This window comes from Urocitellus parryii, chromosome 4, assembly GCF_045843805.1.
Source record: "Urocitellus parryii isolate mUroPar1 chromosome 4, mUroPar1.hap1, whole genome shotgun sequence".
NCBI classification, from domain to species: Eukaryota; Metazoa; Chordata; class Mammalia; order Rodentia; family Sciuridae; genus Urocitellus; species Urocitellus parryii.
This window is the reverse complement of record NC_135534.1, coordinates 173,693,527-173,718,424: the sequence shown is the minus strand read 5'-3', so window position 1 is coordinate 173,718,424 and position 24,898 is coordinate 173,693,527. Positions and strand designations below refer to the sequence as shown.

The following is a 24,898-nucleotide window of genomic DNA, read 5'->3' as shown; positions in this document are numbered from 1 at the left end:
GACATTTTGATTTCCCAATTCTCTCTTTCTCCTTTTCTTCTAAGATCCTTTTCCTGGCTGCCTGTGAGTGGTTTATCTTTCTATCTCATATTACCCCCCTGAATGAAGTACCTCTAACTGCCATTAGGCGAAAATGGATGATGACCACTCAGGCTGCTTCATGATGTTAAGGGGGTTGGCTGCGCCGGCCAGGACCTCTGAGGGAGGTACTCTATCTAAAGGGCTTTCATAGAAGTTAGGAGAGCTTTCATGGAGGGTGGTATTTCCATGACCATCTGGAGCTTAATGGTTCTGTGGATGTGTTGCCCATCAGAGCAGTCCAGAGGTATATGATAGTGGTTGACAGGTGACTGGAAAAAGGTATTTTATGGGGCTTGAATCATGCTAGGACAACAACAAACAATACAGCAAAGTAATATTTTTTAAAATTATTTAAATTTTTTAAAATAATTATTTTTTAAATAATGAGTGTTAAGAGCCAGTCTCTAAAGACCACAAAGGTAGTAACTTACTAGAGCTTTAACGTGTGGTCTCATATGTCATTTATTTGTGAGTGGAGACCATTTGAGGCTTTAGAAACCTCAGTAGAGTTGTTAAAAACATACAGGACACTTAGTTTTTATAATGCCACAGGTTTCCCTTGAGCTGTAGGAATGTCATCAGATTTATATAAAATGCCTTTTTATTGTCATTATTTTTGTGTTAGCAGAAGGATCCCTTTAGTTGTGTTACTTAAGACTCTCTTGGTAAAGTCGGTAAGGATTTTTTGGTACCATGTTATATCTTATAGACCAACTGAGGAATAAATATTAGGAATAATCGTATCAATGAAAAAGAAATTAGGTTTACTTATGTAGGAGATTAGGAAAATTTGTAGGCCTCAAATTTATTTAGAACAAATTTGTGACTCTGGTAGTGTCTTGTAACACTTTCTTTGTAACCTCCCAGTTTGACTTACTTGTGGGAGAACTGATATAAGTGTACATTTCAAGTTACATTAAAAGAGCCATTGTTGGACAGGGGTTGTGGCCAGCGGTAGAGTGCTCGCCAAGCACATTCGAGGCATTGAGTTCAAGCCTCAGCACCACATAAAAGTAAATAAATAAAATAAAGGTATTGTGTTCAACTACAACTAAAAAGAAAAAAATTAAAAAAAAAAGAGCCATTGTCTTTTTTTCTTTTAAATGTCTATGTATGGCTGGGCATGATGGTCCTTGCCTGTAATCCAGTGACCAGGGAGGCTGAGGCAGGAGGATCACAAGTTTGAGACCAGACTCAGCAATTTAGTGAGACCCTGACTACAAAAAAAAAAGGGGGGGGGGTGTAAGGGTATAGCTCAGTGATAAAGTACCCTGGGTTCAATTCCCAGTACAAAAAAAGAAAAACAACAACTCTGTGACTCTGTTACTCTCCTGCCAGGTGTTTAAGACTAAGTTGAGGGGCTGGGGATGTGGCTCAAGCGGTTGCGCGCTCGCCTGTCATGCGTGCGGCCCGGGTTCCATCCTCAGCACCACATAAAAACAAAGATGTTGTGTCTGCTGAGAACTGAAAAATAAATATTAAAAAAAATCTCTCTCTCTCTCTCTCTCTCCCTCTCTCCCTCCCTCCCTCCCTCCCTCCCTCCCTCCCTCTCCTCTTTCTTAAACGACTAAGTTGATTAAGCCAGGCATGGTAGTGCATGCCTGTAATCTCAGCAATTTGGGAGACTAAGGCACGAGGATCCTAAGTTCAAAGCCTCAGCAACTTAGTGAGTAGCTAGGGTCTCTAAGTTCCGTCTTCACTAATTTTTTTTTTTAATGTTTTGTGATAGGGTCTTACTAAGTTTCTTATCTGAAAACATAAAAAAAAAAAGGGTGGAGATGTGGTTCCATGGTTAAGCACTCTTGAGTTCAATAGTTCAATCCCTGGTACCAAAAAAATAAAAGACTAAGTTGGTCAAAATTGACTTTTTTCTTATCTACAATTATGAGTCATCTGAGATTTGTCAGAGATGACTCTTGGGAACTTGGGAGAAGCCTCTGGCTCTTTTAGCTTTCCTGTACCAGTTGTGCTATCTGCCAGGATTGGTCCATGTCTTGCTGACTATATGTGGCTTCCCATCAGGGACACTTCCCTTTCCAATGACCCTTCTCTTTGCAGATTATGCACTGATTTTATTCCTGTTCTCTAGGGTTCTCAGAATCCTTCTAATTAGGAAGTCAGGTGACTCGTGGAGCTGCAGGACCCTGTAAGGGAGTCCTATCTTTCTCTGAGTTCTGGATGACTTTAGAGGGCAAAGTCTGAAATATTGGCTGATTCCTCCCATTCCCAATGCTTTTACTTCCTTAACTTTGCTCAGCAAGTTTTGGTTTTAAATATCAGTGTCACCATTTTGAAGTGTTAGTATAGGGTTTTAAATTTAATGTCTGTAAATCTAATCAAACAAAAAAATCCTTTTTGTTTGGTTAGATTTAGTGTCAGTTACTTGTGGAGTCTAAGATGATAACATTGGTACAACATCAACTAAATTTAGACTTTAATTGGATTTGGTTGTTTTTTCCATCAGTGCCTTTTTTCTGTTTTAGAAACAAATCCAAATAGACTTTAATTGGATTTGGTTGTTTTTCCATCAGTGCCTTTTTTCTGTTCTAGAATCAAATCCAAATAGTGGTAATTTCTTTTTTGGTTCTTTGGTCTGTGACTGTTTTTTCATGGCGTTTCATGATAATTATACTTTCAAAGAGTATTTAAGAGTCTTTTTAAAAATATTTTTTTAGTTGTTGGTAGACACAATATCTTTATTTTTTATTTATTCATATGTGGTGCTGAGGGTTGAACCCAGCACCTCAAATGCACTAGGTAGGTGCTCTACCACTGAGCTGCAACCCTAGTCCCATTTATAAATCTTCCAAAGGTGAATAATTACTATTTTTGTGTGTTGATGTTGGCAATGAAACCCAGGGCATCTTCCATGCTATGAAGGCAAGTACTCTACACTGAGCTATATCCTCAGCTAAAATAATTCATATTTTTATTTTTTATTCTACTTAGTTATAGATGACAGCAGAATGCATTTCAATTCCTTGTATACAAAAGAGCACAATATTTCAATTCTCTGGTGGTACACAAATTTAAAATTTGGTAGGCTTCAGTTACTTTTTTTTTGCTTTAAAATGGGGTCTCACTAAGTTGCTTAGGGCCTAACTAAGTTGCTGAGGTTGGCCTCAAACTTGAGATCCTCCTACCTCAGACTCCTCAGCCACTAGGATTACAGGCATACATCACAATGCCTAGGGTCAGTTAGCCTTTTGAAGTTCAGATTAACCCATTTTTGGTCAGTGCAAGGTTCTTCAAGTAGTTTGAAAGTGGTCATACTAATCATTGATGGTGTCTTCATAAACTGCTATGATAAAATATTCCAGACTTATATTGTGTATTTTTTGCTTTGTAACTTGAATCATCCATTGCTGTAAAGACCCTGGTTTATTTTAGTTGGAAATGGTATTTGGCAGCTTTAATTTGGTGGTAACAGAAGATGTTTGTTGTTGTTTTTAGATTTTTTTAGTTGTTATGTACCTTTATTTTATTTTATTTTTTGGTGGCTTTGGGTATTGAACCCAGGGCCTTGTTCATGTGAGGCAAGCACTCTACCAACTGAGCTATGTCCCCAGCCCCTAGACCTTTATTTTTATTTATTTTTATGTGGTGCTGAGTATTGAACCCAGTGCCTCACACATGCTAGGCAAGTATTCTACTGATGATTTATAACCCCAGCTCAAGATGTTTATTGTTACTGGTTTGGTTATTGTTTTCAGGGCTTCTCAGTGGACAGGGCTATGAAAAATTTTTCAGGTAAAATGCCTCATGAGTTAATGATGATTTTGTTTGATAGCTTTGTTTGTTTTGGCAGTGGTGGGGATGGAACCAAAGGACTTGCTCATGCTAAGCAAGCACTCTACCACTATTGGCACATCCCCAACCCAGGGCTCATAGTTTTGATTTTTTTTGTATTGCATCTTATCATTTTCCACACTGATAATCCTGGTTTCCTCAGAACTAGGAGTGGTATAATTAGAATGTCCCTAAATTACTGACTTGCTTTGTCCCACTTTATGTAACATCTAATAATGCTCTGTATTTTCTACTCTTATTCCAATCTCTCTTTGACCTAGTACTGATCTGAATTACACAGGAATGGAATTGGCTCCTTTTACATCCCAGAATCCTATATCAATGTTAGCTTGTTTTAATAAATGATGGTCAATGTGTCAGTATTTAACACACTAAATATAAATGTTTACTCTGCAGAGTAAAAAGGTGTGCATCAATCTATTCCTTTTAAGATTTTTTTTAGTTTAAAAATTTTAACTTTATTCCACCTATTTATTTATTTATTTATAATTTTTTTTTTGTAGTTGTAGATGGAAAGAATGTCTTTATTTTGTTTATTTTTATGTGGTGCTAGGGATTGAACCCATGCCTCACACATGCTAGGCAAGTGCTCTGCCATTGAGCTATAGCCCCAGCCCTATTCCACCTATTTTAGATGGATTAATTGATAGAACAAATGTCTAGTCAAATATTTTCTATATACATTTTCAAGGAAATTGCTTTGGTTATTGTTTTGGTTATTGCTGGGTTCCTTTGATTTGAGATTTTTTTTTTTTGTACCCAGAATTGAACCCAGGGGAACTTAGCCACTGAGCCGCATCCCCAGCCCTTTTTATTTTTTAATTTGATAATAGGGGCCTTGATAAGTTGTGAGACTGGCCTGAAATTTGCAATCCTTGTGCCTCAACCTCCTGAGTCTCTTGGATTACAGGCATGTGCCCCCATAACTGGTGGCACTTTGTTTTTTTTTTTTCATTAGTAATAAAAATTATTCCATAGTCAAGAGGCACACTCTGTATGAACCTGAGAATTGTCTGCTATCCTTTTATATAATAAGGAACTCATAGCCATACTTTTGTATTTTGCTTCCTCATGATGTTTCTCAGTATCTGGAACCATTTGCAGCTATTATTACCAGCATCACACAACCAATTATTTTCTTGAATAAATTAGTCACTTTGCTAAGGTTCAACAATTTGTGTATGGTTCCTGCTTCTTATTTTGGTCCTTGGGATTGGAACACTAGGTACATTCTGTACCATTGAGCTACATCCATCTCAGCCCCTGTCTGTATATGCTTTCTTCTATGTGACAGTTACTACGTGATCTTTTCCCTTTCACAGCCTTGTTACAAGACCACCTCTATTAGTGACCTTAAAAAGTGTATTTTGCTTGAAAACGGTGGCCTTCAATTTAAAAAGTAATAATGTGGAAGTCCAAGTCAGCCTGAACGACAGGCTGGTACATCTGCTCTTTCAGGTAAAGCCTGTGAGACTCGTGCATCTGGAAGTTGCGCAGTTTCTCTCCCTTTTTCCTTTTTAAATAATTGTATCATATCTGCATTGTTTTTGTACCCATTGTGTATTATAATACTGTCTTAATTTTATCATAGTTTTTTAAAATTTTAATTTATATTTTGTTTTGGTACTGGGGATTGAACCTCAGGTGCACTCAACCACTAAGCCACATCCTCAGCCCTGTTTTGTGTTTATTTAGAGACAGGGTCTCACTGAGTTGCTTAGTGCCTCGCTAAGTTGCTTAGGCTGGCTTTGAACTCATGATCCTCCTGTCTTAGCCTCCAAAGCTATTGGTAATTTTAATATTTTTAATTCTTTTTAGTTTTACATGACAGTAGAATGTATTTTGGCAGATTATACATAGAGTATAATTTATTCTATTTAGGTTCCCGCTCTTGTGGTTGTACATGATGTAGAGTTACCCTGGTCATGTATACAAATATAAGACTAGGAAAGTTATGCTTGATTAATCCTACTGTCTTTTCTATTTCTCTTCCTCCTCCCTTCCCTTTGTTTCATCCAGGGATTTACATTATGGTCAGCTAGTTTTAGTTTCACAATAAGTATTCATTTGGTATTTACCATTAGCACTAAATATCAATGTCTCGTCATTTTAGTTATGTCAAGTCATTCTGTTAGGAAAGGCTCATGGGTATAACTTATGCCCTTTATATTTGAGTATAAAGTAAGTTTTGTTGGCTCTAAATTCTGGGCTTGTATTTTCTTTACATGTCTTAAATCTTGTTCTCTTTCTCTCCCTCTCTTTTTAAATTGTGGTGCTGGGGCTTGGTTGTGGTTCAGTGGTAGATTGCTTGCCTAGCATGTGCGAGGCCCTGAGTTCGATCCTCAGTGCCACATAAAAAATAAAGTAAAATAAAGATATTGTGTCTATCTATAACTTAAAAAAAAAAGACTTGATTTAAATTGTGGTTCTGGTGATCTAATTTGGGGCCTCTCATGTGCTAGGTGTTTACTCTATCAACGGAGCTATATCCTTAGTCCTGTTTTTTTTTTTTTTTAATTTTTAAATTTTATTTTTTTTTTAGATGTAGATGGACACAACACAATGCCCTTGTTTTTATGCGGTGCTGAGGATCGAACCCAGGTCCCGCCCGCGCTAGGCGAGAGCTCTACTGCTGAGCCACAATCCCAGCCCCCGCCCCTCCCGCTTTGTTTTTGAGACAAGGTTTTCCTAAGTTGCTATGCGTCTTGCTAAGTTGCTGATGCTGGCCTCAAACTTGTGATGGTCCTACCTCAGCCTCATGAGTCACTGGGATTACAGGCGTGCACCATTGCATCCAGCTAGTTGGCATTTCTTTAGATTCCTGTAATATTCTACAGTTTCTTAGTCTTCTTTAATATTGGCAATTTCAAATAAATGTAGATCAGTTATTGTATAAAATATTCTTCAATCTTGACAATTGGATTCAGGCCGTAAGTGTCTGATGGGAATAATATGTAACTGATGTCAAGTTTTGATTTTTTTTTTTTGTTTGTATTTTTTTCTATTTTGCAGTACTGGGGTTTGAACCCAGGACTTTGCACATCTAGGCAAGCAGTCTGCCATTGAGCTACATTCCCATTCTTTTTTAAAAATATGTATATATTTAGTTGTCCATGGACCTTTATTTTATTTATTTATATGTGCTGCTGAGAATCGAACATGGTGCCTCACATATGTTAGACAAGTGCTTTATCACTGAACTACAACCTCAGTCCCATTCACATTCTTTTTAAAAATGTTGTACAGATGGGGTCTTGCTAAGTTATCCAGACTGACTTTGAAGTTATAATCCTCCTACCTGAACTTTCTGTTATGTAGGATTAAAGGTGTGTACCATTACACTATCATGCCACAATGTTTAGTGTATTTCTTTTAGAATATCATACCTAGAGTCACATGATGTTTGTGTGTTGCTCATTGAGGATGTTGATTTTCATCACTTATTCTGAGTTTTGTCCACTGTCTCTATTAGGTTTCTTCTAGAATACACTAGTATTTGGGGAGATACCTGAAGACCATGTGCAAATACTCTATTCTTTATCAAACATTCCCTTTTAAAATTAACGTCTGTTAACAATTCTTATCTGAATCAGCATATATACTGTATTGTTTAAATGGTGATGTTTAAACTCTATTATCTTTCTGCTTATTTGTCTTTTTAAATCATGTTCCATATTAATGGATATAATTTTCTTTTTATTTATTGTTTTGCAGTGTTGGGGATTAAACTCACATCCTCTTGAATAATGGGTAGGTGTTATACTATTTAGCTACACCTCCAGCCTGCAATCAATATATATTTGAATTTTTGTCCTTGCTAGTCAAATAAGAAATAAAAATTAAATGGATGCAGTGGTGCATGCCTTTAATCCAAGTGACTCAGAAGGCTGAGGCAGGAGGATTGCAAATATGAGGCTGGACTGGGAATGTATTTCAGTGGTAAAGCTACCTTGGGTTCAATCCTGAGTACTATAAAAAGAAAAAAATGAAATTTAATTTAATAGCCAGGCACAGTAGTGCACATCTATATCCCCAGTGACTTTGGAGGCTGAGGGAAGAGGATTTCAAGCTGAAGGCTGGTCTCAGAAACTTAGTGTGGCTGTAAGCAACTTAGTGATAACTTGTTAAAATAAAAAATAAGAACTGGGAATGTAGCTCAGTGGCGAAGTATCCCTGGGTTCAATGCACACACAGTAACAAAAAAAATTTTAAGCCAAATTGAGGGGGTTCAACTGTGTGTGCTGGGTATTGAACTTGTAAATGCAGCATATATTCAATACTCTTTATCAGTGAGCTACGTCCCCAGCCCCTATACAACATTTTTGTTATTTAAAGTGACTTTTTTTTTTTAGTTGACTCAACTAATTTTGGGAAATGTATTAAAAAAGTAGACTTTTTTTTTTACTGTTGGTTGTTTATACATCTTTGTGTACTTTGTGTAGAGCATTTTTAAGTTAGAGTAATGTACATATTTTTTAGATTGAAGAGTCAGACAGTGGAGAGTATTGATTGGTACTGGCATTATGCTCAAGTATGCATTTAGCACCAGGGTCACTGATGATCTGTTTTCATTTAAAGAAGTTTGCCATTACACAAATTCAAATTATAACGTGAACATACTGTCTTTCCAGAGTTTATCTTCACTTTTGGTTTTTCCTCTTACCTTATCCATTTATCTATCGTGCGGTTGGTTTTTTGGCTGTAGGGCTGAAACTTCTCAGTTATGGGTCAGGGGAATTCTTATCTGATGTGCAGTAGGTATAATGGGAGTATATTTAAGGCCCTTACATATACTGGGAAGGATTGAGGTAAAATTGTTAGTAGATGTGACACTGAGTTTCTGTATGAATATCTTTCTGGGTATAATGTTGCAGCATTGTAGCAATTAAACTGAGGTCATAGCAGGCATAGATTGGCATGGCAGAATTGACCATTGCATTGACCCGAGATGACCACAGCTCCTGGAGTTTGTATAATTATACACCCACATAGACTGAACAGGTCTAGAGAGAAAAGTGTTCTATGGCGAAAAAATGCCATCAACCTTCCCCCACTTTAGTTGAGATTACTTGATTTTAATGCAGTATATATTGAAACCTAAGATGAAAAGCTGTTCATTAGTTCCTTGTGGTCTTTTCCCTCTAAAATCATTTACTAAACTGTTTAGCTTTTAAAATATTGTGTTAGGAATTAATTCGAACTTTAGTTAGGAAGGACTACTTAAGGAGCCAGGCTTGGTGATGGGTTCTTGTTATCCCAGCTACTCAGGCTGGAGCAAGAAGGACTGCAAGTTGTAGGGCAGCCTTGGCAACTTAGTGAGACCCTGTTCCAGGGTAAAAAATAAAAAAAGAGCTTGGGATGTAGCTTGGGATGTAGAGCAGCTCTGGGTTTAATCCCCCCCCCCCCCCATACTGGGGAAAAGAAAGAAAGGTAATTTAAAAAGCAAACAATTTTGAAAGAATTTTAGATTTACTAGAAAGTTGTACTGAGATAGAATGAAGAATTTCTGTATACTCTTAATAATTTTGCTGTTGTAATAATAATGATACCTTTATCAAAACTAAGATACCAGATGGGTACATTATTACTGTTGAGTCATCCGTGTTCTGTTGTCAGAAAGATCACAAGGGGAAATCTTAAAATTTAGTAATTTGGTTTATGAAAACAAAAAGATTTTGAATGAATAAAGTAACTGGAAGAACATTTTCTACAGAGGCAACTAATTTTAATATTTTAGCTTTTAATTAAAAACTTCTAAAATTATGATTTTAAAAAAGGGATGACTTTAAAAATATTTTCTGTTCAGCTAAAAAATACAACCTTTTGTCTTCAGAACTGATAAAGGTATCTTTTTAGAGTTGACAGCAGAGATTTCTTTGCTTTTTTGACCCCAGAATGGTTCAAAGCCTCTGTCTAGCAGTTTGTTTCCATTGTTTTTTGTTCTTCTTTCTCTTGTGCTGGTTTCCCCACCTCCTCAACTGAAAGAAAACCCAAATAAGTTGCATGACCAATAAAGATGAACAAGAGCTTTAAGTCCTTTCCAGATGAATGTGTCCTTTTCACTATTTAATTTGATGGTTTTTATCTTATGGGATTGGGTTGTATATAGTTGAGAGATCTAAAATTCAGAATTTTGTTGTGTTAGTTTATATTTCTATTACTAGTGGTTAGTGCTTGAGAGCTTTATCTTTTGACCCAAATTTAGCATTTAACTTTCATTTTTGTTGCTCAAATCTTTACCAATTGTATGTGCTTTCCAGGCAACAGCTGAACAAATGCGTCTTGCTCAAGTGATCTTTGATAAGAATGATTCAGATTTTGAAGCTAAAGTTAAACAGGTATGTTTCCGGCAGAGGATATGCTGATTTTTGTAATCTGTTTTTAATTGTACTTAAAAAGATAATTTCACTAGAGATTTTAGTTTTTTTTTTTTTTTCCTAGGCACAGGGGAACCAGGGGTACTTCACCATTACTGAGCTACATCTCCTACCTGTTTTTGTTTTTCATTTTGAGATAAAGGTCTCACTAAGTTGCCAAGGCTGACCTGGAATTTATGATCCTTCTGCTTTAGCTTCCCAAGTAGCTGGGATTATAGGCATGTGCCACTGTGTCTAGCTTAAGTAGGCCATATCTATGTAATTGGATTTTTTCTTTTTACATCTTTGTTTTATTTATTTATTTTTATGTGGTGCTGAGGATCAAACCTAGGGCTCTACCAATGACCCACAACCCCAGCCCCTGTGTACTGGATTTTGCACTTGTGATTCAATAATTTTATTGGCAGCCTTGGAAAGGAATGTATTAATTTTCTTAACAATAGAATCTTTTTGAGTTAATAAAGTATGTTTACATGTAAACATTTGGGCTAGACATTTACAATAACTGTGTAGAGAAAGTATAAATAACATTTGGTATGTTCTCAGAAAATCTTGTTTAATACTATGGAAGAGTTGAATTGCATTTTAAAATATGGATGTGATTTCAAACTTTAGTTGGAAAAATATAAGTTAGCCAGGTGTGGTGGTGCACACTGGTAATCCCAAAGATTTGGGACTCTGAGGCAGGAGGATCACAAGTTCAAAGCCAGCCTCAGCAACTTAGTAAGGCTCTAAGCAACTTAATGAGAACCTGTCTCAAAATAGAAACATAAAAAGGGCTGGGATTGTGGCTCAGTGGTAGAGCACTTGCCTGGCATGTGTAAGGCCCTGGGTTCGATCCTTAGCACCACACATAAATAAATAAATAAATAAATAAATAAATAAATAAATAAATAAATAAATGTCTATTGACAACTAAAAAATTATTTAAAAAAAAAAAAAAGGCCTGGGATGTGATGTGACTCAGTGCTAAAGCACTCCTGGGTTCAATGCCTGGTAGCAAAAAAAGAAAAAAAAAAGTGTAGGGCAGTGTCTTTATTTCTTTTTTTTTTTTTTAATTTTTTTTTTTCCAAAGAGAGAGAGAGAATTTTTAACATTTGTTTTTCAGTTTTCGGTGGACACAACATCTTTGTTTGTATGTGGTGCTGAGGATCGAACCCGGGCTGCACGCACGCCAGGCGAGCGCGCTACTGCTTAAGCCACATCCCCAGCTCCAATATCTTTATTTTGAACTTCAATGGGAGGTCTTTTTTTGGTCGGGGTGGTCGGTTGGGGTGTACTGGGGATTAAACTCGGGGACCCTTGACTACTGAGCCACATCTCTAGCCCTATTTTGTATTTTATTTAGTGACAGGGTCTCACTGAGTTGCTAAGTGCCTCTCTTTTGCTGAACTCTTGATCCACCTGCCTCAGCCTCCCTAGCTACTTGGATTACAGGTGTGAACCACTGCATCCAACTGTGGGAGATTTTTTTAAAATAAATTAATCTTAATCTGAAGCCCTCTTTTGTTTATTTTCTTACCCTTCAAGATTCTTGAAACCAAGCTGTACCTCCCATCTCAGTGTCAGGTATTCTCCAGTCCTTAGTAGTTGTATTCTGATCGTTGTTCTTTGGACCTCCTGTCCCATAGTGTACTACTTTACAATGTGGATTCTTTGTTTTTACTTGTAATTGTTGACAATAAGCTAGTAGTAATTTTTTTTTAAGGCCACAGAAACAACTTATTAAAAATCATGGTAGTCAATTTGTTGTTGTGGTACATTCCTTTGTAGTCTGACTACCTCAAAATGCTGAGACTGGAGAATCTCTTGAGCTTAGGGCAACATCAAACCATCCTCTCTGTCTCCAAACTCCTCCATCCACCAATGATAGAACTCATTCTCTGGAATGAGATCTAGTATGCGAGTACTTGATATGTACTTCTACATGTTATATTGCCTTTTATCTGAATAGTATAACAGATAAACAAAACAGTACATTGGTCCATGAGTTCACAGAGTGAAATTCTAACTTCAGTTCTATGTATTGCTCATCTAATCATTGGAGAAATTTTAATGCTTACTGTGCATTTTAACAATTGCATATGACAATGACTCTGACACAATTTTCCTGTGAACATGTAAGAATACACCATAATAAATCTCCACATCATGTACAATCACAAGACTGGGATCATAATTAGAATAAGACGTACAAATATGTCAAAATATACTATCATGTATATCTCAAAAGAACAAATACAATATATGTGGTAACAAACAATAACATGTGGTAGACAATTGGTGATTGATAAACATGAAATTAGTTGTAAGTATTCAAACATGGAGAAGCTATAGAGCATGTAGAACTTGACTAATAGGTAAAATAAGAGAAATGTGTAGGCCCAGGGGTATATTTCAAAGAGCTATGATTCTGAGATCAGGAGATGTGTGTTCTATAGAAGCTTTGCTATTAATTAGCTTTATGACCATAGACAAATCTCTGGAATTGGTAGGGTCAAGCTTTATGAACTTTAGCTAGTCTATATTAAAATAATTAAAGGTAATTAAAACATAATAGATAATTAAATCTCAGATTTGATTACAGAAACTTAAAAAACTTGTTCTTAGTCTATGATTTTTTTCCAGTAAAAAAAATGCTAATTAGTTAGTTGATATTTCTTAGGATATAAGTACACTGTTGAAATTACTTGAGAAATAATTTGCTAAGGAGTGTAGTTTGTGATAGTAATAGAACTCTACTTGTAAGATTTCAGGTTGTTAAAACTTAGTTTATATTTATTGTGTTTTAATTCAAGCATTGAGAGCCAGTGTATGAAATGTACTTGTGCAGAATGTTTGGACTCCCTTATCTATGAATGTTGGTTATGTATTTACATACAACCTTTTAATGTTTTTTTATATTTTGTACTGGGGATTGAAATCAGGGGTACTTAGCCACTGAGCCATATTCCCAACCCTATTTTGTATTTTATTTAGAGACAGGTTCCCGCTAAATTGTTTAGTGCATCGCTTTTGCTGAGATTGGCTTTGAACTCGTGATCCTCTCTCCTCAGCCTCCTGAACCACTGGGGTTACAGCCACTTTTCCTGACTCTCTCAGTGTTTTAGTAGTTCAGATTTTGGGGAATCCAGTTATTCTGAAACTAAGTTTGAGTAGATAGATGATATACATTTTTGTGGGGCTAATTAAGAATCCTACTTCATCAGTTTGTAGGAGGGTTGATTTGTACTATGATTCTGTTAGTATTAGTGAAAGGATATGGGATAGCCACAAAAAAACTAGTAAACCTGTTTTCTGATTGTAAACTCATAGGCTGCAAGAGTCCATCTTATATGAATGGATTGCATAATTTCTATATTTGTAGTAGAAACATCAAGCCCCCCTGCCCCCCCCCTTTTTTTTCTCCCCTAACCATTTTCTGATACTTTGAATAGCTTATGGAAGTGACTGGGAAAAATCCGGATGAATGCATAGTGGCCCTACATGATTGTAATGGAGACGTGAACAAGGCTATTAATATATTGCTGGAAGGTAATTCAGATACGGTAAGTATTACTGATTGATTTGTAATGCCGATATTTATATTTAGTTTCATATTATATCTTCATCTCATGTTGGATGGGGTAGGAGGTGAGGGAGATTATGAATGCCATGCTGTATACTCAACCACTGAGTCAAATCTCACCCTTTTTTACTTTTTTTAATTTTTAAAATTAAAAAAATTTTAGCTGCAGATGGACACAGTATCTTTATTTTTGTTTATTTATTTATTTTTCTGTGGTGCTGAGGATCAAACTTGGTGTCTCACGCGTGCAAGGCAATTGCTGTACCACTCAGCCATAACCCTAGCCTTTATTATTATTATTTTTTTATTTTGAGAGAAGATCTTACTAAGTTGCTTAGGCCCTTGCTAAGTTGCTGAGGCTGTTTTGAACTTGAGATTCTCCTACCTCAGCCTCCCGAGCTGCTGGGATGTGCTTGCTGGTCCTAGCCATAAGTAGTGTCTTCAATGAAGTTCTAGAATGCGAAGATGTAAAATAGAAATTATTGATCTATTCCAGCTGTACACAGCTTCCAAAATTGTTTGGGTTGTGGATGTTTTCACCACCTAATTCCTGATTCCCCAGTGCTCATATTTCATCTCCAATTTCACCTCTAACTATTACTTGTATCTCTAGTTTCACAGAAAATCAGAATTTGTTCATATATCTGTTTGCTTATGTGGGAGTGTTATGTGGACATACTGACAATAGTTTTTATCACACACACACAGGTGGACAGTAAGGAAGAAAACCAAAAAACCTTTGTGGTGTGCCGGTTATGGTAGTGCACACCTGTAATCTCAACCTTTTGGGAGGCTGAGAAAGGAGGATCAGGAGTTCAAAGTCAGCTTCGGCAATATCGAGGTGCAAAGCAATTTAGTGATACCCTATTTCTAAATAAAATACAAAATAGGGCTGGGGATGTGGGTTAGTGGTCGAGTGTCCCTGAATTCAATCCCCCCCAAAAAAACCCTTTGTGATGATGAACCCAAGGGTGCTCTATTACTAAGCCATACCTCCAACCTAAGTTGCCCAGCCTGGCCTCAGACTTATGATTCTATCTCAGCTTCCTGCCTGAGCCTCTTGAGTTGCTGGCATTATATGCATGCACCATTGTGCCCAGTAAAATAAAAAACAAAACAAAACAGAACAAAAACTAAAAGTTTGGCAAATGTGTAGACATACTAGTACTCATCTCTTTGGTTTTAGGAAGGATGCAAGTTAAGCCACACCCAGCTGTTGTTAGCCCTGATCTCTTGATTTCTGTGTGTAAATTGTATAGTATCTCATTTGTATTTTTAAATTGAGCAAACTGTTTAAGAGCAGATTAAAACAAATAGTGTTTTACCTAAAAGCCTAAATGAAGATATAAAGATGATTGTGTAAAAAAGTACCTTTCTTGAGGCTGGGGATGTTGCCCCATGGCAGAGTGCTTGTCTAGCATGTGTGACGTCCTAAGTTTGATTCCTAGAACATTTTTGTCAATGTTCAGGTTTAATCATGTTCTTTTCTTAAGGACAGGCCCTAATTGGGAGGTTGCATAAAAATGAACTACTATGAAAAACTGAAAACAGAAATGATGGTTTTTAGTTGATGTGTAACAAGCAGAATGGGATTTTTTTTTTAGTATAAAAATTAGCTAATTTGGGATACACAATTTGAGTGTAGCAGCATCAGGTGAGAAAATTCCAGGCAGGAGAGTACTGTTTACATAATAACCACTAAATACATGAATTTGTTGGGAAAACATCATGTTTTAAATAATAAATTCAAATTTTGAATAGTTTTTGTTCACTGACCTGTAGGAGAATGTATTTTCTAGGTTTTGTGAAATCTGCGGATTATGTTTACTTTATTGCTAATGGAAGCTACATAGTGACTTAGTTATTTTCAAAATGCACTGAAGAGCACTACTCTCTTTATATTAAAATAAAAAAAAAAAAAAAAGGAAACACTGCGAGTAAACAAACACTTCCAAATCATTAACTGGAGGGGTTCTTTTCCTTTTGTGGTAGAGAGGTAATGCCCAGATACTATTTCTTTTACTTTATTAGCTCCTGTAGATTTCATTCCATTTCTGTGTCAGGTGAATTTTTAGTTTTTATTTTTTTGTCAATATTGATATTAAAGATTGAATACAAGCCTCACACTTGCTAGGCAAGTGATTTACCACAGAGTTAACATCCCTAGCCTGACATTAAAATTTTTAAATGTCTAGTTCTGTCTTGTACAAAGGTTTTATGTGTAGTATGTGTGCACATGCATGGTTCTAGATCAGATTCGGGGTCTTGTTGGTGCTAGGCAAATGCTTTGCCACTGAGTCAAGTCCCCATCCCTGTTGAATTGAGTTTTAACTTGCCCTTCTTATTTGGGATTGAACCCAAAGGATGTGGTTCTCAGCTATGTATGAGATAGTTCTTGGCTGTGTATCAGAAAGTAGTACTGACATGTGATTCTCCCCCAAACAAAACTTTCTTCAGCACTCTTGAACATAGATATGTTTTCTTTAAAGATCAGAAAATAGCAAATTAGGGCCTGGACATAGTCAGAAAAGAGTATTTTTGTTTGGAGTTGACTGGGCTGTGAGGAAAGCCCTATCAAAATCCTGATTTGCTTAGGACAGTCTGTACGGCATGTTTTCATTCCTCCTCCTTGCCTTGTTTCTCACCTGGTTGCTGTCTGCAGCTGCCACAGCTATCCAGCTGTAATGACTATTTTCCCTTGAGTGTGGTGCAGCTAATTGGAGGGGACAGTGATGTAAACACTGTAGGGTTGCTAGGACTAAGATTGTTTCATAAGCCATGAAAGCAAACAAATCTTGTTTTATTGGTTAACCTTTTCCAAAACAAAATTTTTACTTTGAAAATGTGTTAAGTAAAATGACCATGATATTTTGAAAGATAATTTTTCTCAAAGGCAAATATTGAATATGGTCACAAGTAGTAAACTATCAGTCCCTTGAATTAATGTTCTTGACTGTTTCTAGTAAGATGTGCTGGTAGCTGTTGGCAAAGCTTAAGGGATTGGAAAATAATTTTGAACAATCTGATCTTGAAATATTGTAGTTAGTAAAATGTATCCAGGAGGACATTTCATTCTCTTATTAGTTCTTCAGACACATTCTGTAAGTAGAAAAATACAGATGGCAGAAGTTCTTCTGGAAGTTTTTTATAAAATAATCTGGCTTATTGTGAAAGCCTGTAAACTTTTTTTTTTTTTTTCTGTTTTTCTTTTTCCTTGATAAGTTGTTCAGAGACTTGATAAGGTACTGAGGCTGTCCTGGAACTGGTGCTTCTCCAACCTCAGCCTCTTTAGTTACTGGGATTACAGGTGTGCCACCACCATGCTAGGCGGCGGCGGTGGTGGCGGCTGCTGCTGCTGCTGCTTCTTTTTCTTCTTCTTCTTCTTCTTCTTCTTCTTCTTCTTCTTATTATTATTATTATTATTATTATTTTGACATTTTTGTAGTTGTAGATAGAGAGAATGCCTTTATTTTATTTGTTTTATTCTTAATGGTGCTAAGGATTGAACCCAGTGCCTCACACATGCTAGGCAAGCACTATGCCACTGAGCTACGACTTATTTTTTTAAATTTTTATATTGAGGCACAGTCATGTTAAGTTGCTGAGAGTCTCCCTAAGTTGCTGAGGCTCGCCTTGAATTTATAATCTGCTTGGATCATAGGCATATGCCAATGTTTTTAGCTGTGTGCATGCTTTGGAAGACAGATGTGGAAAATGTGATAATTTCTTTAGCATTTACAGTGGTATTAGTCAAAATGCCTCCTATAAGGTTCTATCTCTAATTCCCCCCACCAAAGGGGATTTTGTTGGTGTAGAGTTCATGAGTCAAGACTTACTTGAGGTAGGTATCTCCTTTGCTAAATAAAATGGAGTAAGATGTTTTCCTCTTTCTCAAATGAAAGCTATAAAGCTGGACCCTTTGTAATGATGGACTACCCTTTGGTCTGGCTTTGTAAAAACGTGCACCACACATACACATTATGCTAACTCTGTGTATATTTTTTCCAAAATCTCGAAAGTTTACTTTTTGTCTTGCTAACCTATGAGAACAGACTTTTTTCCTTGTACAGTTGTTTAGTTCAGTTATATTAGCAAACATTGTAAACATAGTAAAAATAGTAAACTGCTTTTGTGGGCTAGGGTTGTGGTAGAGTGCTTGCCTAGCACCTGTGAGGCACTGGGTTTGATCCTCAGCACCATATTAAAATAAATAAATTAAAAAAATATATTGTGTCCATCTATAACTAAAAATACTTTTTAAAAAAATTTACATTTATATACAATTGAATTTTTTTCCTTATAATAAATAGCTCTGTTGTTTCCTCTAGTTGGAAAAGCAGTGTAGAAAGATGAAAAGATTAAGTCAAATAAAACATATACATACACAAATATGCACAGGATTCTTTTTTTTTTAAGAGAGAGAAGAGAGAGAGAGAGAGAATTTTTAATATTTATTTTTTAGTTCTCGGCGGACACATCATCTTTGTTGGTATGTGGTGCTGAGGATTGAATCCGGTCCGCACGCATGCCAGGCGAGCGCGCTACCGCTTGAGCCATATCCCCAGCCCTGCACAGGATTCTTTTTGAACTAAAAATGTAATTCTGTTTCATGTGCTGTTTGCTGATAGCTTGCTTTTTTTTAATATTTATTTTTTAGTTTTAGGTGCACACACATATCTTTATTTCAATTTGATGTGGTGCTGAGGATTGAACCCAGTGCCTCACGCATGCTAATCGAGCACTCTACCACTGAGCCACAACCCAGCCCCAATAGCTTGCTTTACTTACATCATGGACCTTTAACTGTGTGTATCTGTATAACTACATACTGTTCCCTTTATGGATATACTGGATAGTCTCCTAAATTAGATGTTCTGGAACAATCCCCCCTTCTATCCGCATTCTATTGACCATCATCTATAGATGAACATATGTATAATTATCAGTTTATTTTCTTTTGAATAAAGACCTAGAAGTAGAATTACTGATTTAAAAACTATACGAGTTAAAATTTGGACATCATTGCCAGGTAGCATTAGGAATGCTAAAATAGTGGCATGCTTGCTAGAACTGTGCAAGAATAGATGCTTGTTGCTGGGCGTGGTGGCACACACCTATAATCCAAGCAGCTCAGGAGGCTGAGACAGGACAATCACAACTTCAAAGCCAACCTCAGCAAAAGCAAGGTGCTAAGCAATTCAGTGAGACTCTGTCTCTAAATAAAATACAAAATAGGGCTGGGGATGTGGCTCAGTGGTCAAGTACCCCTGAGTTTAATCTCTAGTACCAAAAAAAAAAAAAAAAAAGAAAAGAAAAAAAGAGTATATGATTGTTCCACCTTTGCTTTTAAGGTGCCACCATCTTTTTTTTTTTTTTTTGTATGGGGGATTGGACCAGGTATGCTTAATCACTGGCTGTACACCCAGCCCTTTTTTATTTTTAATTGTGAGAGATGGTCCCACTAAGTTGCTTATGGCCTTGTTAAGTTGTTGAGGCTGGCCTTGAACTTGGAATCCTCATGCCTCAACCTCCCAAACCCCTAGTATTTTACAGGCATGTGCTACTATACCTAGCTTAAATGCCTGTACCTTTAACCTTTATTAAAGCTTAGAGGTAGAAAATTACTTGTTTAAATTGTTAGTTTATTTTTACATCCAATTATATTTCATAATATTAAATGATATATTAAATCCAGTGATTAAATATAAACAGGTAGAAGTATGTAAAAGACCAAAATTTTTATTTAAAAAAAAAGTATTTTGAAGTCGGCTTTTAGTATTTTGGAAATAACTCGGCCTATCAGATGACTTTTCATTTTCTAGTTCTAATACAATATTAGTAAGTTGTTTCCCCCCTTAAGATTTAAAAAAAATTTTTTTTTAGCTGTAGTTGGACACAATACCTTTATTTATTTATTTTTATGTGGTGTTGAGGAATGAACCCAGCACCTTGCATGTGCTAGGTGAGCGCTCTACCGATGAGCCACAACCCCATCTCTCTTAAGATTTTTAAAAGATTGAAATAATTATTACTCTTATTTTGGGTTTGAATTACTTCAAATTCTTTGTGAAATAAAGTAGGTTATGAAAACGCAAGTAGAAACTAATGGGCCAACATTGGGATTTTCTTTCAACACTGCTTGATACTCTTTTGTTCATGAATGTCATCTCATTCTTAGAAATTTCTTTATGTATGTGTGTGTATTATCATTAGGGGAGTGTAAATGTATTGGAAGAGGTGGTTATATAAGTTGTTTGATTCCTCATTAGAACAATTCCTTGAGGTTGAATTTTGGATGCTATGTAAAAAAAAAAAAAAAAAAAATCCACACCAAAACCAACCCAAATTTTAATGTAGTATTAATTTTTTTTAGATGATTTCTTTGGATAATTGCAATGATTTATTCTTGGAATTTCTAAGTAACTTTTTAGTCTTTGAATTAATCTATGTATTAGTATGGCTAAGGCATACTCTTGGTAAGTAAGAACTTGGGGAAATAACATTTACTGTATTTCTATGCTAGCTGAGGAAAGGACTCTGAGGTGGGAAAACATAGTATGTTGTCATATCAGTTAATATCTATAGGGGCTGGGGATGTGGCTCAAGCGGTAGCGTGCTCGCCTGGCATGCATGCGGCCCGGTTTGATCCTCAGCACCACATAACAAACAAAGATGTTGTGTCTGCCGAAAACTAAAAAATAAATATTAAAAAATTCTCTCTCTCTCTCTAAAAAAAAAAAATACCCATAAATATTTGTTCACTGTGTAGCAACAAGAGTTTAGAAAGACATTTATTGTAGAACCATATGGAAAATAATGAAATGATATGCAAATGACTGGAAGTTGTGGATAGTTAGGTTTAAAAGATTCATCCATGCACCCTGTATAATTGTTCACACTTTTAATGACAACTTTTAATAAGAACTCTTCTTTTTGATAGACTTCATGGGAGACTGTAGGGGGTAAGAAAAAGAATTTTGGTAAGGAAATTTCAGAAAACAAAGAGAACAGAGAGAAGAAAATTGAAAGAGATGCAAGTCGTGGACGGGTAAACAACATACGAAAAGGAAGAGGTGGCAATCGTGGCAGAGAGTACTGTAAGTACTGAATCTTTTCTCTCTTCCTTTTTCAGAATTTTCATATATTCTGAAAAGCTGAAATAATAGTCCAAAGAATGCTCATAAATCTACTTTCTCAATGTAAAATTTCATCTAGTAATTAATATTAGTAATGAGCTGCATCAGAGTAGTTCTAGAACCTGTGAAGCAGTTTCCTGTCAGCACTAATGTGGGCTGTAGGTAGTTAATTGTACGTGGATAAAGGGCATTCTCTAATTTAAAAACATGTTGGGGGGCTGGGGATGTGGCTCAAGCGGTAGCGCGCTCGCCTGGCATGCGTGCGGCCCGGGTTCGATCCTCAGCACCACATACCAACAAAGATGTTGTGTCCGCCGAGAACTAAAAAATAAAAAGAATTAAAAATTCTCTCTCTCTCTCTCTCTCTCTCTCTCTCTCTCTCTCTCTCTCTCTCTCTCTCCTCTCACTCTCTCTTTAAAAAAAAAAAATAAATAAAAAAAAAATAAAAACATGTTGGAGGGATTGGGGTTGTGGCTCAGTGGCAGAGGATTTACCCAGTATTTATGAAGCTCTGGGTTCAATCCTTAGGACCACATACAAAAAAATAAGCAAATAAAATAAAGACATGCTGTCCATCTACAACTACAAAAAAAAAAAAAAAAGTTGGAGGTGTTGATTCACTGATATATGAAGCTGTTTTTTCTTCCCATTTACAGATAGGCAAGGGTTAGATCAGGAGGTAAGTTGAATAGGTAGAATTTTCTTTCTTTTTTTTTTTTTTTGAGGCTTTACTATTTATTCAGTGGTACACATTATTCTTACTATGATATAATTAAAGATTTTCTTAATACTTTCCATTAGACCCAGATTTTGGCATCAGTTATCCTAAACAGCCCTTGAGATTTTGCTTGCTCATTTATTCCACTTATAATTACTAAGTAATAGATAATCTTATAGCGACATACCAATGCGTAAAACATTTAAAAAGTTTGCATTCCTAATATTTATACTTTAATAGAGCTGGGGATATCACTCAGTTGCAGAGTGCTTGCCTAGCATGTGTGAGGCACTGGGTTTGATTCTTAGCACCACATATAAATAAATAAAATAAACGTTGATAACTAAACAATATTTAAAAAAATGTTAATGAAAGTAGTGTGACATGTAGCAATTATAAGTAAAATATTTTATATAATATTTTGGCAGATACTAAGATTGAACCTAGGGCCTTGTGCATGCAACCTTGCAGTCTACCACTGAAGTACATCCCCAGGTCTTATACAGTATTTTAGTAGTGTTATGTAGCAACTATTCTGTGGGAAAAAACAACGGCAGAAAGAGAGGTGAAGATTATGGGGAAGTTTATGGCAAACGTAAATGTATTGAAAGGAAGGCCTCACTGAGACCTTATGTGAGTTATGCCCTGAATAGAAGTGAGGGGAACAGGGGATGCTAGTATCTCTTATCAAAATTTCTTTCTTTTTTTTTTTTTTTTTTTTTTTAAGAGAGAGTGAGAGAGGAGAGAGAACTTTTTAATATTTGTTTTTTAGTTCTCGGCGGACACAACATCTTTGTTGGTATGTGGTGCTGAGGATCGAACCCGGGCCGCACGCATGCCAGGCAAGCGCGCTACCGCTTGAGCCACATCCCCAGCCCCAAAAATTTCTGTATTATATATAATTTTTAATGACAATATAGATGAGGAAAAAGGGAGACTATATGTTGACATAATCTGGATATTTCACGTTTCCCAAGGACACAGTATTTCTCTAGTATTGATATTTTGTTATTTTGTGCCTTTCCAGACATTGAGCTTAACTAATGAGGAAATTTTTTGTTATATTACATAGTTGTATAATGAAAGTGGCTAATTGAAGCAAACTTAATTTAGACTTTTTTTCATTTAGTCCTTGCTTTAATAGGTGTCTTAGTAAGGTTATATACAAAAGGTTTGAAACAAAACATAGATTTTTCTGTTTTTTTTTTCTCTACTTAGTTAGAGGTGAAGAGAATGGGATTGATTCTAATCAAGGGGACAAACCTTCAGACCGTGGCAAAAGAGCCCGTAATAAAGGTAAGTCTGAATGAGTGTTAAGGAAATGGTTAGCGATGGGAGGAAGAAGGCAATCTTCATTTGCTTCTGAGTAGGGATGACTGTGTACTCTGAAAGAATGTTTGGTCTTCGAAAATATTAAGATGCATTTACCTGATGCCTGTGAATGAATTGCTTGGCTTATGTAGTTTTGGGAAAACTTATTGATTACTTTCAAATGAACTCAAAAACTTATGAATAATTTAAGACTAGATTCTGACAAAAAGTCATTTGGATTATTATTTGGATTATTATTTTTTAAAAGTCATGTTAGATATTAATACATGTGTCCTAGGTGATACTGTGTAAAATTTTTTTTAAAAATTTTGATGTCTATTCACTATTTGATGATTTAATCAAGCTAATTAACATTTCATGATGGCTCATAAATTTTTTTTTGTGATGATGCATTTGAAACATACTCTTAATTATTTTGGTATATATAATACATTATTATTGATTAAAGCCACACTATTGGTTCAGTAGATCTTCATACTTATTCTTCCTGTGTAGCTGAAACTACGAACTCCTTCTACTCGAACCTTCAGTAACGATCATTTTGCTCTCTATTTCTATTAATTCAACATTATCTATCTATTTATTTATATTTTTGGATTTGCGGATTGAACCCAGGGCTTAAGGCATGCTAGGTAAGCACTCTACCACTGAGGTACATCCTGAGGCCTTCTAAGTTTTTGATATGGGGATTGAACCCAGGAGTGCTAAATAGTCAGCCACATTCCCAGGCCCTTCTAATTTTTATTTTGAGATAGGGTTTTGCCAAGTTTCCCAGAGTGACTTTGAACTTGCAGTCATCCTGCCTCAACCTCCCTAGTAGCTGGGAATATAGTCATCACCTTGCCTGGCACCTGTCATTGGTTTTGAATTTTTTTGTTTTTGAGTTTTAGGTGTCCATATATGTATAAATAACATCCATAAAGTCCCAGATGTTTTTTGTTATTGTTGGCTATGTGTTTGGTGTCATATCCAAGAAATTATTGCTAAATTCAATATTATGGTGTGTTTGATCTGTTTTCCAACGGGAGTTTTGTAGTTTTAGCTTTTAATTATGGGTCTTTCCTCCTGTCTTGTGTGCTGCCATTATTCTCATTAATCATTGTCCTATTACTAGAAACAATGTTTAGTAACACTGTGAAATTACTTTGTAGGTTCCTTTTTCTGGTTTTCATTTCATTTTTTAGTGAAATTTAGTAGTGGTTCATGATGTCATGTTGTATTGTGCTAGTTTTTGGGTTTGTGTGTTTCTAGGGATTTTGCCTAGCTAAATTGCTAAGGGTGGCCTCAAGCTTCTGATCCCCCATCATGCCTGGTTCACTCCATAGCTTTAAAAAAATGCAAACCAGGGATGGGGATGTGGCTCAAGCGGTAGTGCACTCGCCTGGCATGTTTGCGGCCCGGGTTTGATCCTCAGCACCACATACAAACAAAGATGTTGTGTCTGCCGATAACTAACTAACTAACTAACCAACTAAATAAATAAATAAATAAATAAATAAAAATGCAAATCATTTTATAATATAACCTATGTTCAGCAGTCACGTTTTACAGATATTACACATGCATAACTAAATTTTCTCTTACCTTTGAACTTCCTAACTTGGGTGGGTAATTGTTTCAACAAGGAACCAGCACATTAATGTCATGGGTGGGAATGTTAGGGCTAGTAGAAACAACAATGGTACTGTGTATGTGGTGAATATAGGATGAAGTTGATGAAGACATAATTAGTAAAGCATATTTTTGTTTGATTGAAAGGATATGGACGTGGCAGAGGGAGAGGAATAGGAAGATTCTCAGCCCAAAGCATGGGGTAAGTCACCTTCAACCTATTTTTGTAATTATTTTCTTCCTTTGCTGTTACAGTAGTTTCCCT

General features: G+C 36.0%; 1 protein-coding gene across 1 annotated transcript in view; it reads left to right on the top strand.

Moving 5' to 3' along the window:
* LOC144254336 (ubiquitin-associated protein 2-like) overlaps window positions 1-24,898 on the top strand; it is a 62,356-nt gene that overhangs the window by 29,610 nt on the left and 7,848 nt on the right. Inside the window, exons 4-8 of the mRNA XM_077797344.1 lie at window positions 10,152-10,229; window positions 13,706-13,816; window positions 20,777-20,933; window positions 22,909-22,986; window positions 24,781-24,835. Coding sequence (XP_077653470.1) covers window positions 10,152-10,229; window positions 13,706-13,816; window positions 20,777-20,933; window positions 22,909-22,986; window positions 24,781-24,835 — 479 coding nt within the window. The remainder of the gene's footprint in view (window positions 1-10,151; window positions 10,230-13,705; window positions 13,817-20,776; window positions 20,934-22,908; window positions 22,987-24,780; window positions 24,836-24,898) is intronic.